A 12,555-nucleotide genomic window follows, 5' to 3' on the forward strand; every position below is an offset into this window, starting at 1 on the left:
GGCTGTCACCAAATTTGAAGACATTGGGTACAACAATTCATGAGATATCGCGTTAACAAGAATCGGGACATACGTACGGAAATTGGGTTTAAGGTCGCGCTTGATGCATATGTGTATGTGCGGCTGCTTGTACTAGCCCAGACTAAAGCTGGTTTTATAGTGCTAGCCAACTGAGATACCATGCCGCAGGTAAGCATGAATACCCCACTCAGACACATTATACGACTACGAGCCTACCAGTCCTTGTTGTACCCAGTAATGACGAGCGCCAGGCAGGGACCAACAAGTATCCTATTTTCACGTCTTTTGTTGTTGTCCACTGGATTGTCTGGTCCAGACTCCATCTTTTACAGACCACTGCCATATAGTTGTAATATTGCTTTGTGTGGCGTTAAATAACAAACAAAAAAAGAAAAAACTGAACCCATGATCACAGGTTTCTGGCAAGCCCAAGGGACGCAACTCTTCACAACAAATAGTAGTGACCTATAACATCCCCCGAAAAAACAAAAACACCTTATGACTTTGGTGAAAAAGTCGGCGGAAAAATGAACAAATTGGACCAACATTAACTATTTATTTTATCAAGCATGGACAGTGTTGAGATAGTACCTCCCATCAGGGGGACGCCATACACTGTGCAGGTTGTTTAATGTACAGTTGTTTAATGTACAGTTATATCATGTACACTGTACACATGGCTTGATTCGATCATGTATGTACATCATTGATGAGATATTACAGATGAAATATTACAACATTCAGGAATATCCACAGTTGAGGTGAATGTGATGTTTATACTAAAATACTAATATTTGCCATCAAATCCCTATCCCTATCTGAAGATAAAAATTCAAATTCAACACCTATTCATCAAATGGTATCAATTACATACTGATTTAGAAAACAAAAGAACCTCCTGTAATGGTTAAGTCACAAGTGGTTAAAGGAACAGTTCAATGTCACTGCTGACAATTAAATAAGAATTCCTTCACCAGGCTGTTCAAGACAATACAGACCAACATCGTGATCATATAGTAATTCGCATTTATTAGTAATTGGTATATTTCTTTACTTTGCATATGTCCTAAATGTAGTTGTCTTCCAAAGTCAATGAATCTCATTATAATCCCAATACAGACCATGAAGTCAAAACAGAACTTGTCACACTGTCTACTGGAAAGTGACACAGTTTTCATGCTTTTCCAACACGTTCTGTTCTTACTGGACATGTCTTAGCCCAGTGTATTTGGATCACAAATATCAAATTCACCATCCAGTCATCGAGAATATATCCAAGAATCTGTCAACTTGTTTACATGACGCAAAACACCTCTGTACTCCTCGTAAAGAAGAAGGGTGATTTAGGAAGTCTTGGCTCTGATAGCTGCTCTCTTGCCTGTGACGGCCTGGAAACCAGACTTGATACTGGCTACGGAGCAGCGGGATCCACACGTTTCGCACTGCAGGAAGAACAACCGTGTGTCTTTCTGTAGCAGCGTGTCCGGTGATCGACAAGTGTGGCATGTCACATACTCCTCTGCAAAAACATACGATTATTGAGTGATAAATCTTTGACAATGAAGTACTGCATATCATTAAACATATATCAAGTGATCTGTGGAGTGAGGAGAAAATACATCATCAAATAAGATCTTTTTACCTCACTGTGCGAAGTTTTGCAGACACCTACCCATGCCACATCCAATCAACATTCTCTTTAGCTCTTCAGGACAGTGGCTTACACATTTTTGGGCATGAGTCAGCGAAAACTTCACACAAGCATATTTGATTTCTGTATCTTGAAAATGAATATATACTCTAAATACAGGATAAATTTCGAATTGCACTTCCGTCAATTATACAGTGAATATTTTCATAATCCTGATGTATTTGAAGGGTGTGAAATTAAAAGGGTCTCTAAAATCTAGTATTATTTAATCATTAACAAAAATTACTATTGAAAGGGTGTTAACCAGCAGATATTTATGATAGAGTTTGACATTTATGTCTCAATAAAATAAACACTAAATGCCAACAATAAATAAAATATCTGATTTTTTTTCTTTGATAAAAATTTGAAAAGCAAATGACAACTGGTAAAAAAACTGTTGTTTCCAGCTGTCACAATTGTTACAAATATAACGCTGTACTTACTTATATATCGCCTAAGAACATTTTCTATCTGTTTTTGATTATATTTCCCTCTAATGATCAGCTGGTTGTTGCCGTCGACAGATCCGCTGAAACAGTCACACAGAGCATATTAGATCAAATTACTCAGTTATAAAACAATGTTACATGAAAACAGGTTAACATGACAATAATTTGTACCTTGTGCTCTGCTGCATATTAATATTTGGAAACATAACAATTAAATTTGAATACAATTAGGTTCAAAAATACCAACCAACATCTACCAATCTGTTTGGCTTGTTAAGTCTAAACCTGCATTGCTGCACGACAGATTTGGGGAAATTGGGGAGTGAGTGAGCGAGTTTAGTTTTATGCCGCTTTCAGCAATATTCCAGCAATATCACGGCAGGATCGATATGCATGTGGGTGTGTCTGCTTTTACTACTCCGACAGAGGTGCCAACCCTTTTCAGCAAGAAATAATTACTGTGCTTGGACAAAAATAGCATTTTCAGAAAACTAATAGTAACACACGTCATGGTCAATGTTTTGAACAGCAATGACATACCCATTAGCTTATATCCAGGTATATCAAATAAAAACTGTAGGTGGTAACTGATCAGTTAGAAGTTGTAATGAATATATATCTGCTATAGCTACATGATTTCTGCATTGAAATCATACTTATTTCTGATTGGCTGCCAAGAAGGGTTTATTTTTTATTCCTACCTATCCACCAATCAGCACCAGTGTTCGATTTACTCATTATTGCTTATAGTTATATCATAGATTTACATATTAAACTAAGAATTAGACATCTTGAGTATTTTGACGGATCGAAGTTTAACTAATGATGTTTATTCCATAGAATCAACAACATTGCACTCCCCAAGGAAAGGAACCTATATAGTGTATTGCCAGCAACTCACCTTGTACCCAACTCAGCTAACAAGAAGGCCAGCACGTGTTTTGGCTGCCTATGTAATCTGAAACGAGAAATGTGGACCAAAATTACCAAACAAATTTGCCATGGAAGATATTTTGCGATATCAAAAAGAGACCATATGGAATTGGCAGTAAGAGACCTGAACATAATGAGACTGAACTAAAATGCAGCCATGTAGACCCATTTCACAAAGTGGTCTTTCAATTACAGTTTCCTAAAGTCAAAACTGAAGTATGTACTGAGATTCGTCAGTGGAATGTGCCCAGCCTCATTTCCTTACATAATGATGTAAGTGAGTGAGTTGGGTTTTACGCCGCTTTTAGCAATATTCCAGCAATATCACGGCGGGGGACACCATAATTGGGCTTCACACATTGTGCCCATGTGGGGATTCGAACCCGGGTCGTCAGCATGACGAGCCGACGCTTTAACCATTAGGCTATGTGCCCACCGCCCATGTGATGTAAGTGATGTAATGATTTGTCAGTGTTTACCACTTGAACACTGCGATACAACATTATTTTAGTTCCCACAGACACTGATTTGTGATCATGTACTTACAATCGGCAGATATCTGCAAAGTTAGCGAAGGAACTCTTCCTGGTGCCAACCCTTAGCACCTGAGGTGGTCTCATGACAAACTTCTTCTTCTCCCCGGCAACCATGTCAGGGTTCTTCTCCCGCATTATGTCAAATACCCGTGTCAGAAGCTGTAAACAAATAATTCCGAATCTTAAAGACTTGAAATAGAGTTCATCAAAAATTGTTCTTTGTTACTTTTGTTCAAAACGAAAGTTCACAAACAAGGACTTTTCATAGTATATTTTCACAGGTTAATAATACTGTAAGTAAACAGAAGCCAGCTTTATTACCCATATGGTGAAACCTAACCGGTGTCATATATATCATATGAGCACATGTGCACATATCACTTTTTCCTAGCAACCATTGTTTCTGTACAAGTCGGGTGCAAGTCGTATGACACACTTGCTCGTGTCATCTCAATATCTCACCTCATCATATGTGTAATCCCTGTCAGAACCAATCCATGATTTGGTATCCCCAGGTTTTCCATCCTTATCGGTTATTTCCTCTGCAACAGTACAACAAAATGTATTCACCATGTTGTGTCCCCTAGATAATTCCATTCGTAGTGATAAGAACTTTCAAAACTAATGATACTGTAGCATCCTTTACAGTAGCAATTGAAGTGTAGCTGATGTGTCTGTTGTTTTCCCTTACTCACATCAGTATCAAATGATAACAATGGTATATCCAGGAAGGACTCGCTGTCAATGTTGTAAATCCTTTTTGTTTTGTGCACTAAGGCTGTTACGATTCACTCACGTATTCAGTGAATCCAACCATATCCCTCTATGACTTGAATTCATTATTTTTTACCAAGTAAATCAAATATTCATGAATTTTATGAAAATGAGAGTTTCTACTTGAATTTGAGTGTTATTTATCAAAACTAGGTATACAAAGAGGAGTGAGTGAGTGAGTTTAGTTTTACGCCACACTCAGCAATATTCCAGCTATATGGTGGAGGTCTGTAAATAATCAAGTCTGGACCAGACAATCCAGTGATCAACAGCATGAGCATCGATCTGCGCAATTGGGAACCGATGACATGTGTCAATCAAGTCAGCTCGCCTGACCACCCAATCCCGTTAGTAAGCCTCTTACGACAACACGGTTTTAGAGTAAGCCTTTTGTGGCAAGCATGGGTTGCTGAAGACCAATTCTAACCCGGGACCTTCACGGGTCTATACAATAAGGAAGTCAAATAAGACAGGCAGGAAAATATTCAACACTCTTGTACATCTACTTTGACTATATGTCATCACTGGTCATTGACACTGTCAACATGATTAAAGCAGGTCAAAGAATCATTTTGATATTGTTTCAATATAAATCAGAAAATACATCAACTGCTGACTTGTTCTGGTACTCATTAACCAATAATTGTATCCATTACCAATATACATGATTGTATCAATTTGCCTCATACTGGACTCCTTGTAGCCCTTATGTGCACACATGCATGGTTTAAAATTGAGCATGAACGCCCAGTCATATAAACCATAATATTAAAAGAGGATTTACTTAGGGTTCCCTGAGTTGAAAGACATGAATACACTCCATTCAAACACTGCACACAAAACTCCATTCCCATGTGGATTATACAGGTAGAGGTCTGATGCCTCCATTCTACTTTTAAACATTTCATCAACTCATTTCTTACTCTTATTGCTCACAAAATGTTTGAAATAAAATAAACAAGATATGGATACGGAACTATGAATTTCAAATAAATAAACACTAAAACAGGGTACCAGGGGGCATTTTTATAATTGTATTAATGACTAGAAAAGTCTTGATTTGATTATTAGGATTATGACAAGGACATAAAAGCTTTTCTTCGAACTTTGCTGTGCAAGTTAATACTTCTGCTCATTCAATATACAAATGGTCACATTATACCTGTGACAAATTACAATTCTTGTTGGAAACTTACCATCCTCCACCTCTTCCTCCACACCCTGCTCTCCAAAGTCCACCCTCTTCCTCCTTCTTTTCTTCTTCTTGATGGAGAAGTCCAGGGAAAATGTTTCGTCTGTTGCTTCATCCCTCGGCCCGCCCTCATCTCCCTCGTTCTGCCCTGGAGCTTCACTTCCCTCCCCACCGTCCTGCACGAGAAAAAGTGTCATTCAACTCATTGAAAGTGTAACCATGGTTACAGGTTCTGTACATGTGGTATCAGTACTAAGATATTAGTAAGAACTAAAAGTCTTTGACATTTTAGGTAAGATCATTACCTTTTCACTATCTTTTCTCTATTCTGGTAATTTGTTTGTCTAGTCCAGACTCAATTATATACAGGCTTTCACATAGCCGCAAAATACTCACTGTGGCATTAAACAACCAAGTATGAAGTAACAACCTTGGCAGAACAGAAATTTCTAGTAGAAAAGAGCTTCTAGACACACAGGTGTCAAGCACCATACAGTTGTTAATTTTATCTTTGTTGAACCAAACATTTCTCAAAGACAATTATCTTGATCAACATTACCCATATTTGTATTTCATACTTTGCTTTGGGTATAATGAGCTTGTTAAACTATGCCTTACAGACAATTTCAAATATTGCATTTAAAGGCTAGTGAAGAAATTGTCATGAATACAAAATGCTACTCAGAAATTGGCCAAATGTAACTTATGTTATATTTGGGATAACTCTTTCTCAAAGAAGTACAGATTCTAGTAGCCCGTAGATTGAGTCTTACACGTGATTCAAACCCACCCTCTCAGACGAGTCAGAGTCAGGCCCCTAATCGCCAGACCACAGTACTCAGCAACCTAACCCGCTGTGACGATGAGGTACAGTTAGTAGAACGGAGACTGAAGTTTACTCAAAACAATATACCTGACACCTAACTTTATTGCTTATGTATTTCATCATACTATTAACTGTACTATACCAGTAACATGATGAAATCGATGGTAATGAGTCAAATATTTATCATATATATTAGCTGTACATAAAGTCATGAACAGAGATCAGAAAGAAAATACATATAAATATAACATTCATAATTTCTTGTCAAATAGCTTGTTTATTTCATCCAACAAGTGAAAAGCTACCAATTACACTTGTCACTGAGCCAATCTCGTAAATATCAACTGGGCAGGTCTTATGAGTGAGTGAGTGAGTGAGTATGGTTTTACGCCACTTTTAGCAATATTCCAGCAACATCACGGCTGGGGACACCAGAAATGGGCTTCACACAATGTACCCATGTGGGGATTCGAACCCGGGTCTTCGGCGTGACGAGCCAACGCTTTAACCACTAGGCTACCCCACCGCCCCCCCAGGTCACATGATGATATGATTATGAATATTACAAACATGCTATTTCAAAAGACAAAAACAAACCTCCGCCACAATACTTGAAACAAATCAAAATACACACCATGAAGCGGGTTTTCTTCTTCACCTTCATCGTAAATATGAACACAACACTTAGAATATTCCTCAATTAACTTCCTATCTCGTTCATCCAATTCTGACTGTATTCCTCTAACGTGATCCAAGCTGTATAACTACTATAACTGATGAACTGTGCTGGTTACTAACAGTTATATACACCATAAAATCTGATGAAATCACAATGTGATGCAACATAAACCAACCCTCGATATAACGCTGCCGACTGGGGATCATGATTCCATTCCTTAATTATAGCACCTTGATATGTAGAGACCACTATACACAGCGATCAGCTCATACATGATAGCCTGATGAAATGTTTGTATAATGGCGGTGTACTGATATGGCGGTCGAAAAATGTTCAGATGGAAACAGTTTATGAAAAAAAATTAACTAAAAATGCTCAAATGAGACTGGCGCTAGAAGGAAATTTTATCATAGACAAAGATGTTTGAGCTATATTTAACGGAATTTATCAGAATTTAACCTTCACAAGAGAAAATAGAAACTTGATTACTTTTCAATCTTACTAACAGAATGAAATGGACAAACAGGTTAAAAAAAGTAAAATGGCATAGTACTTGGGAACAAAACATGAAATTAGTATTAAGTAAGGATAATATGGCTGAACAATGTCTTTATTACAATGAGACAGAAGGTGATCTGTACATAATTCAGTTTGGACTAGACAATCATGTGTGTGATATTTGGGGTCTTGATACACAAAGCATAGTCAAGGAATGAGGAAACACTATGTTATACAAAGTTAATGTAATTATTTCTCTCACCGGCAAAGCATCTCCAACATCATCCAAGTCAAATGGCTTCTTCTTCTTTTTCTTCTTCTTTAATCCTCCAAATACCTCTACAATTTGAAAATACAGCATGATATAAATACATTCAAGTAAACTCTGAGTCTAGGAGTCAGGATGCATGATACCATCTCATTAATATCTCTGATGGTATTCCTAATGATAAACATTTGTTTTATCTCAAACAATCTCCAAAGTCATGTGAAGTTTTAACAAACGCTGTCCAATGATCAAAACATGTTTTGAACGTTTTATAGATGCATCCTGTGCATATGTCAGGTTTAAAAACATTCTAAAAATAATTCAGCTTCATTGCCAATTGCCTTGAAAACTATGTACAGTGGAGATGACACAACTTTATGGATGATCAACTTGTTTATTTTAACAATAGCGACATTTCAGTATAGGTTCTTATACCGTCTTCAAGCATATGGGGGAATGATGGGGTACACCAGTTTATATACAAGATAAGATAATGGGATAACAATAACAAAGGTGGGGAAACAAAGCATCAAAGAAAGTTACATGATGAGCTACAATGACATGATGATGAGCTGAAGATAACAAAATGAGATGAGTGGGATTACCATGACATTTCGTGAATGTAAGTTAATTATGCAGAAGCCAAGGTGGTGGGGGGATTAATTAGTGAGAAGCCAGTGGTGAGGAATGTGAGTATGAAGGTTGATGAGAAGCCAGAGTGGGTTGAGTGGATAATTATTTGTGGATTAGGTGGTTGTAAGCTGAGGGGATGTAATAGCCTTGATCTCTATAAATAGAGGGCTTAAAATGTCGTTTTTGTAATGCTTCGGCCAATTTCCGCTGAGTGTAATCAAGTTTGTTGTTTGCAAGTGTTTTGACAGTGTCCCAGTTGATGTTGTGTTGAGGAAAGTTGGTGATGTGTTCCGAAATGGCTGATTTGGTGTCTGCTTTGTTTGTGGATGTCTCATGTTCTTTGATGCGTATGTTGAGTGGTCTGGATGTTTCACCAATGTAGTTGCTGCCACAGTCGCAGCTGATGTTGTAGACCACACCTTTGGGCTGTTTTTGTTTTGTAGTGTGTTTCCTACCGTTTGCCTTAATGATCATTGATAGTTTGGAAAGACGTGGCCGTGGAGAAGTATGTGTCTATGCCCAGGGGTGGAAATAACTTTAAAATTGCTAGTGTACTCCGGTATAGTGGCACATGTAAAATCACTTGCCCTGATAATTTTTCCACTATACCGGCCGTTTTCTTGTTGATTTTTTAAATTAACAACATAACTAACATTGGAATATCAACTGGATACCGGTACAGTGTGATATACAAATTTGCTTGCCCGACAGAAAAAAACACTGGACTCGGGAGTCGGGCAATGGGTTATTTCCACCCCTGATGCCTGCTTGCTGTCTAAGTAAGCAACTGATGTGATGTGAAGTTTTGCCGATGAAGGGTAGTGAGATGTGAATGGGAGCGGAGTCGGGCTTGCTAGTGGTGGTTTGGGTGCTGGGTTGAGGGTGGAGTTAATGACACGGTCAACAAGTTTAGTTGTAGAGTGCTTAACTACTTTTACATGCCATTTACAAGAGCTGGGAGAAAATCTCAAATTTCCACATCATAGTGCAGCCTTTATCACATACCATTTGGAACTGACAGTTTAGTTTAGGGTTTTTATTTGACACATAAGTCAATGAGGTGCTCAGAATGCTGTGCTACTTAGAATTGAGAAGCATCCATGCGGATGTGCTGAGAAGGAGGGATGGCTCAGGGGATAGCTTGCTCATTGTTTTATCCAAGAATAGTATGCATCAATCAAGCATTTTATTTTTTTGCTCCAGGCTTCCTATAACTAAAAACAGAACGCATTATTTCGGCCATACTTCCCAAAAGCTTCAACGGCATCTCCAACCATTTACACTTCACCAAATCACCCACCTTCGTCCGGTTTCTCGGCTGGCTCCTCCACTGCCTCTTCAGCTGGAGCCGAAGGCGCTCCATCAGCCGCCCCGCTCTCGTTCTCCCCCATGGCCGCATCGAGATCAAATGGAGTCTTCTTCTTTTTCTTCTTCTTTTTCAAATTAGGATCAAAGAGGGGCTGGAAAGATATTATGACAGTTGATTCATGATCATATGTTCAGTCATTTGCAGCTATGTTCCTTGATTTTAACAAGACCTATGGTTAGTTGTTATGTTTATAGCCTCATACACTTTGTATTAAATTGTAAATGTTGATTTCCAATACTTATAGTCATACTCATGTCATGGTCCTAGCAATACACTGAAATACAGTGAAACATTTCAGCATGTTTAGTCTTGACTCTTGTTATTCTGAAAACCCTCTCTTCAGACAATTACTGACAACAATGACATACATAGTTTGGGGTTATCACATTTCTGCTCTCTGACAGAATCTGTGAGGTCGCATACAGCATCCAGCAGTCGTTGCCTTAGGGGCAAGAATGTGAAAAACAAACATTGCAAAAGGCAAGCGGAAAAGGATCCAAAGTTACTGAGTTCACTGTAAATGTGTCTACATCTTTTAATCCATAATAATCAGTCAAAAAGGTTAGAGAAAGGTTTGGTTTTATATAATGAATGTGAACAGCATGCACGGCATAAGTTACTATAACTAACAGCAGACTAATTCATACCATCTGTTACCACCATATTTCATGCATAAGGCGCAGTAGCAGAGAGCAACGATTCTATGACTTGCAACACATTATCTTTGATAAGAATACCGCAAATACTATATAGTAATATATCCTTCAGGGAAAATATGAAGCCAAGTATTCGAGATATTTTGTTGATTTGGGTCATTTGAGAGGCTAGTGGTACACATGTCGACAATGTTTACATTTGTCATAACAAATATTTTACACCAGACAAAAAGTACTGATATCAATATACGCCCCATGTTTGTATCTACAATCTGTTATGTACGATCGAACATATCCCTATTTGTCAATTTGGAACTCAACAATGCTCAAAGGTATGATCAAGGTCTTGAACAGCTGTTCAACTTTTACGCAGTAAACCAAGGAAGTTAATCATCAACAGGCGTTAATATTACGTAGTTAACCGATGCGTTTGTGTTATCGAAATATACTAAAATACCTAACCTACACACCTAAAACAGCCGGATCATGTCGATCTGTCCCTAACATGTTTACGCAGATTGCGAAACCTTTACTTCACACCTATAATTTCGGAAATAAATTTCGTTTGCAACATATACATTTCTCACAATGAATGAATAGATTTGAACAGAATTCTGTTGAGAATGTAACATAATCCACTTTCATCTGTTCACCACACGTGCCCGAAAATGTTCAATATGGACGCCGCCATATTGCTTAAGATCAGACATCGAGCCAACAAGATTTACTCACCAACTCTTCATCTGCCATGACTGTTTGCTTGAAATATTACCAAACACAGTAACTTTGTATCAAAAACACAATCTGGGCCACGAACTGGAGATCGTATACTTAAATCGTAAGTTAAATAAATCGCGAAGCGGCGAAAATTTCACATGGTTGCAGTTGCATCAGCTTGTAATCAATGTCAAGGACGCTGCATAGAGAGTCATGCAAGGAAGATAACTCCGTCGATATGGGAAACCGCTAAAACATCAGTTTCATACTCATTCCATAATCTAATGCATTATTATTAGTTGTATAATCATTTTTATGTCAATTCTTTGAAATCAAATTCAACAAACGCATGAAACATGAACGTACTGTTTAAATGGTTATACAAAGGGATTTGAAATTGAAAGTGTCAGGTTTTTGTTTACAGAGCTGGCCATGGAGAATATACTATTTGTTGCACAAGGGAGACTATATATATGTTGCACAGGCTGGCATTGCTCCCCGGCCTGAAGTATTTCATCATGTTCAAAGAAAACCATAACCGATAACGATAATATTCGCATGACCCAATTCATCATTATCAATAACGCCCCGATATTTTAATCCATCAAAGTCAGCAGGCTATGACTAGATACGTGATACACATTAGAGTCGAGGTTGACATAAAGTTACTAGACGAGAGTGACATTGTGGCTGTAAATAATTACTAAAGCTGTGGACAGGTCTCTGCTACTTTTTGTTCGTGGTTGATACGAACTGCGAGGGCCGGCAACAGGTTACAGCAGAGACCATATAATATTATATGGTCTCTGGTTACAGGTGTGTCATTTTCTGCAACGTGCATAGTTCATTTGGGAGATATATGCCCCGGATTTGAAATTTGAGGCAGTCTTATTGTAGATTCTATACTTCTTATTCTAAGCTGGAACCGAGCACAGGAAACCATTTTAATTTTGTTTTCAACACACCCGTGAAGATCCGGGTCAGAATTGATCTTCAGTAACCCATGTTTGTCGTAAAAGGCGACTAACGGGATCGGGTGGACCGGTCTGGCTCGCTGACTTGGTTGACATATGTCATCACTGAATTGTCTGGTCAAGACTCGATTATTCACAGACCACCGCCATATAGCAGGAATACTGCTGATATCGGTGTGAAACTAAACTCATTTACTCACTTGTTTTCAACAATCAAAATCAAACATTCTCATGGGCGGATCCAGAAGGGTCCGTGTGTGTGTGTGTGTGTGTGTGTGTGTGTGTGTGTGTGTGTGTGTGTGTGTGTGTGTGTGTGTGTGTGTGTGTGTGTGTGTGT

At 38.3% G+C, this 12,555-nt stretch overlaps 1 protein-coding gene across 1 annotated transcript; it reads right to left on the bottom strand.

Moving 5' to 3' along the window:
* Positions 1-563: 563 nt before the first annotated feature.
* On the bottom strand, positions 564-11,440 carry LOC124259309 (eukaryotic translation initiation factor 2 subunit 2-like). Its single transcript, XM_046693417.1, has 9 exons — positions 11,260-11,440; positions 9,803-9,962; positions 7,864-7,940; positions 5,603-5,774; positions 4,095-4,174; positions 3,643-3,791; positions 3,065-3,121; positions 2,158-2,243; positions 564-1,540 (listed from the first exon to the last, which is right to left on the bottom strand). Exons 1-9 carry the CDS (start codon positions 11,275-11,277, stop codon positions 1,365-1,367), a joined length of 975 nt encoding a protein of 324 aa, XP_046549373.1. The 5' UTR covers positions 11,278-11,440; the 3' UTR covers positions 564-1,364.
* Between the last annotated feature and the right edge of the window lie 1,115 nt (positions 11,441-12,555).

Source organism: Haliotis rubra, unplaced genomic scaffold (assembly GCF_003918875.1).
Source record: "Haliotis rubra isolate DU_JTF1 unplaced genomic scaffold, ASM391887v1 Scf717, whole genome shotgun sequence".
Classification (NCBI taxonomy): Eukaryota; Metazoa; Mollusca; class Gastropoda; order Lepetellida; family Haliotidae; genus Haliotis; species Haliotis rubra.

What these genes read in the sequence shown, in the direction of transcription:
- LOC124259309 (XM_046693417.1), bottom strand. An exon ending in GGGATTACACATATGATGAG is followed by an intron (nt 3,792 to 4,094) that starts GTGAGATATTGA and finishes ATTTGTTTACAG; the next exon opens with CTTCTGACACGGGTATTTGA. An exon ending in TTTGCAGATATCTGCCGATT is followed by an intron (nt 3,122 to 3,642) that starts GTAAGTACATGA and finishes TTCTCGTTTCAG; the next exon opens with ATTACATAGGCAGCCAAAAC.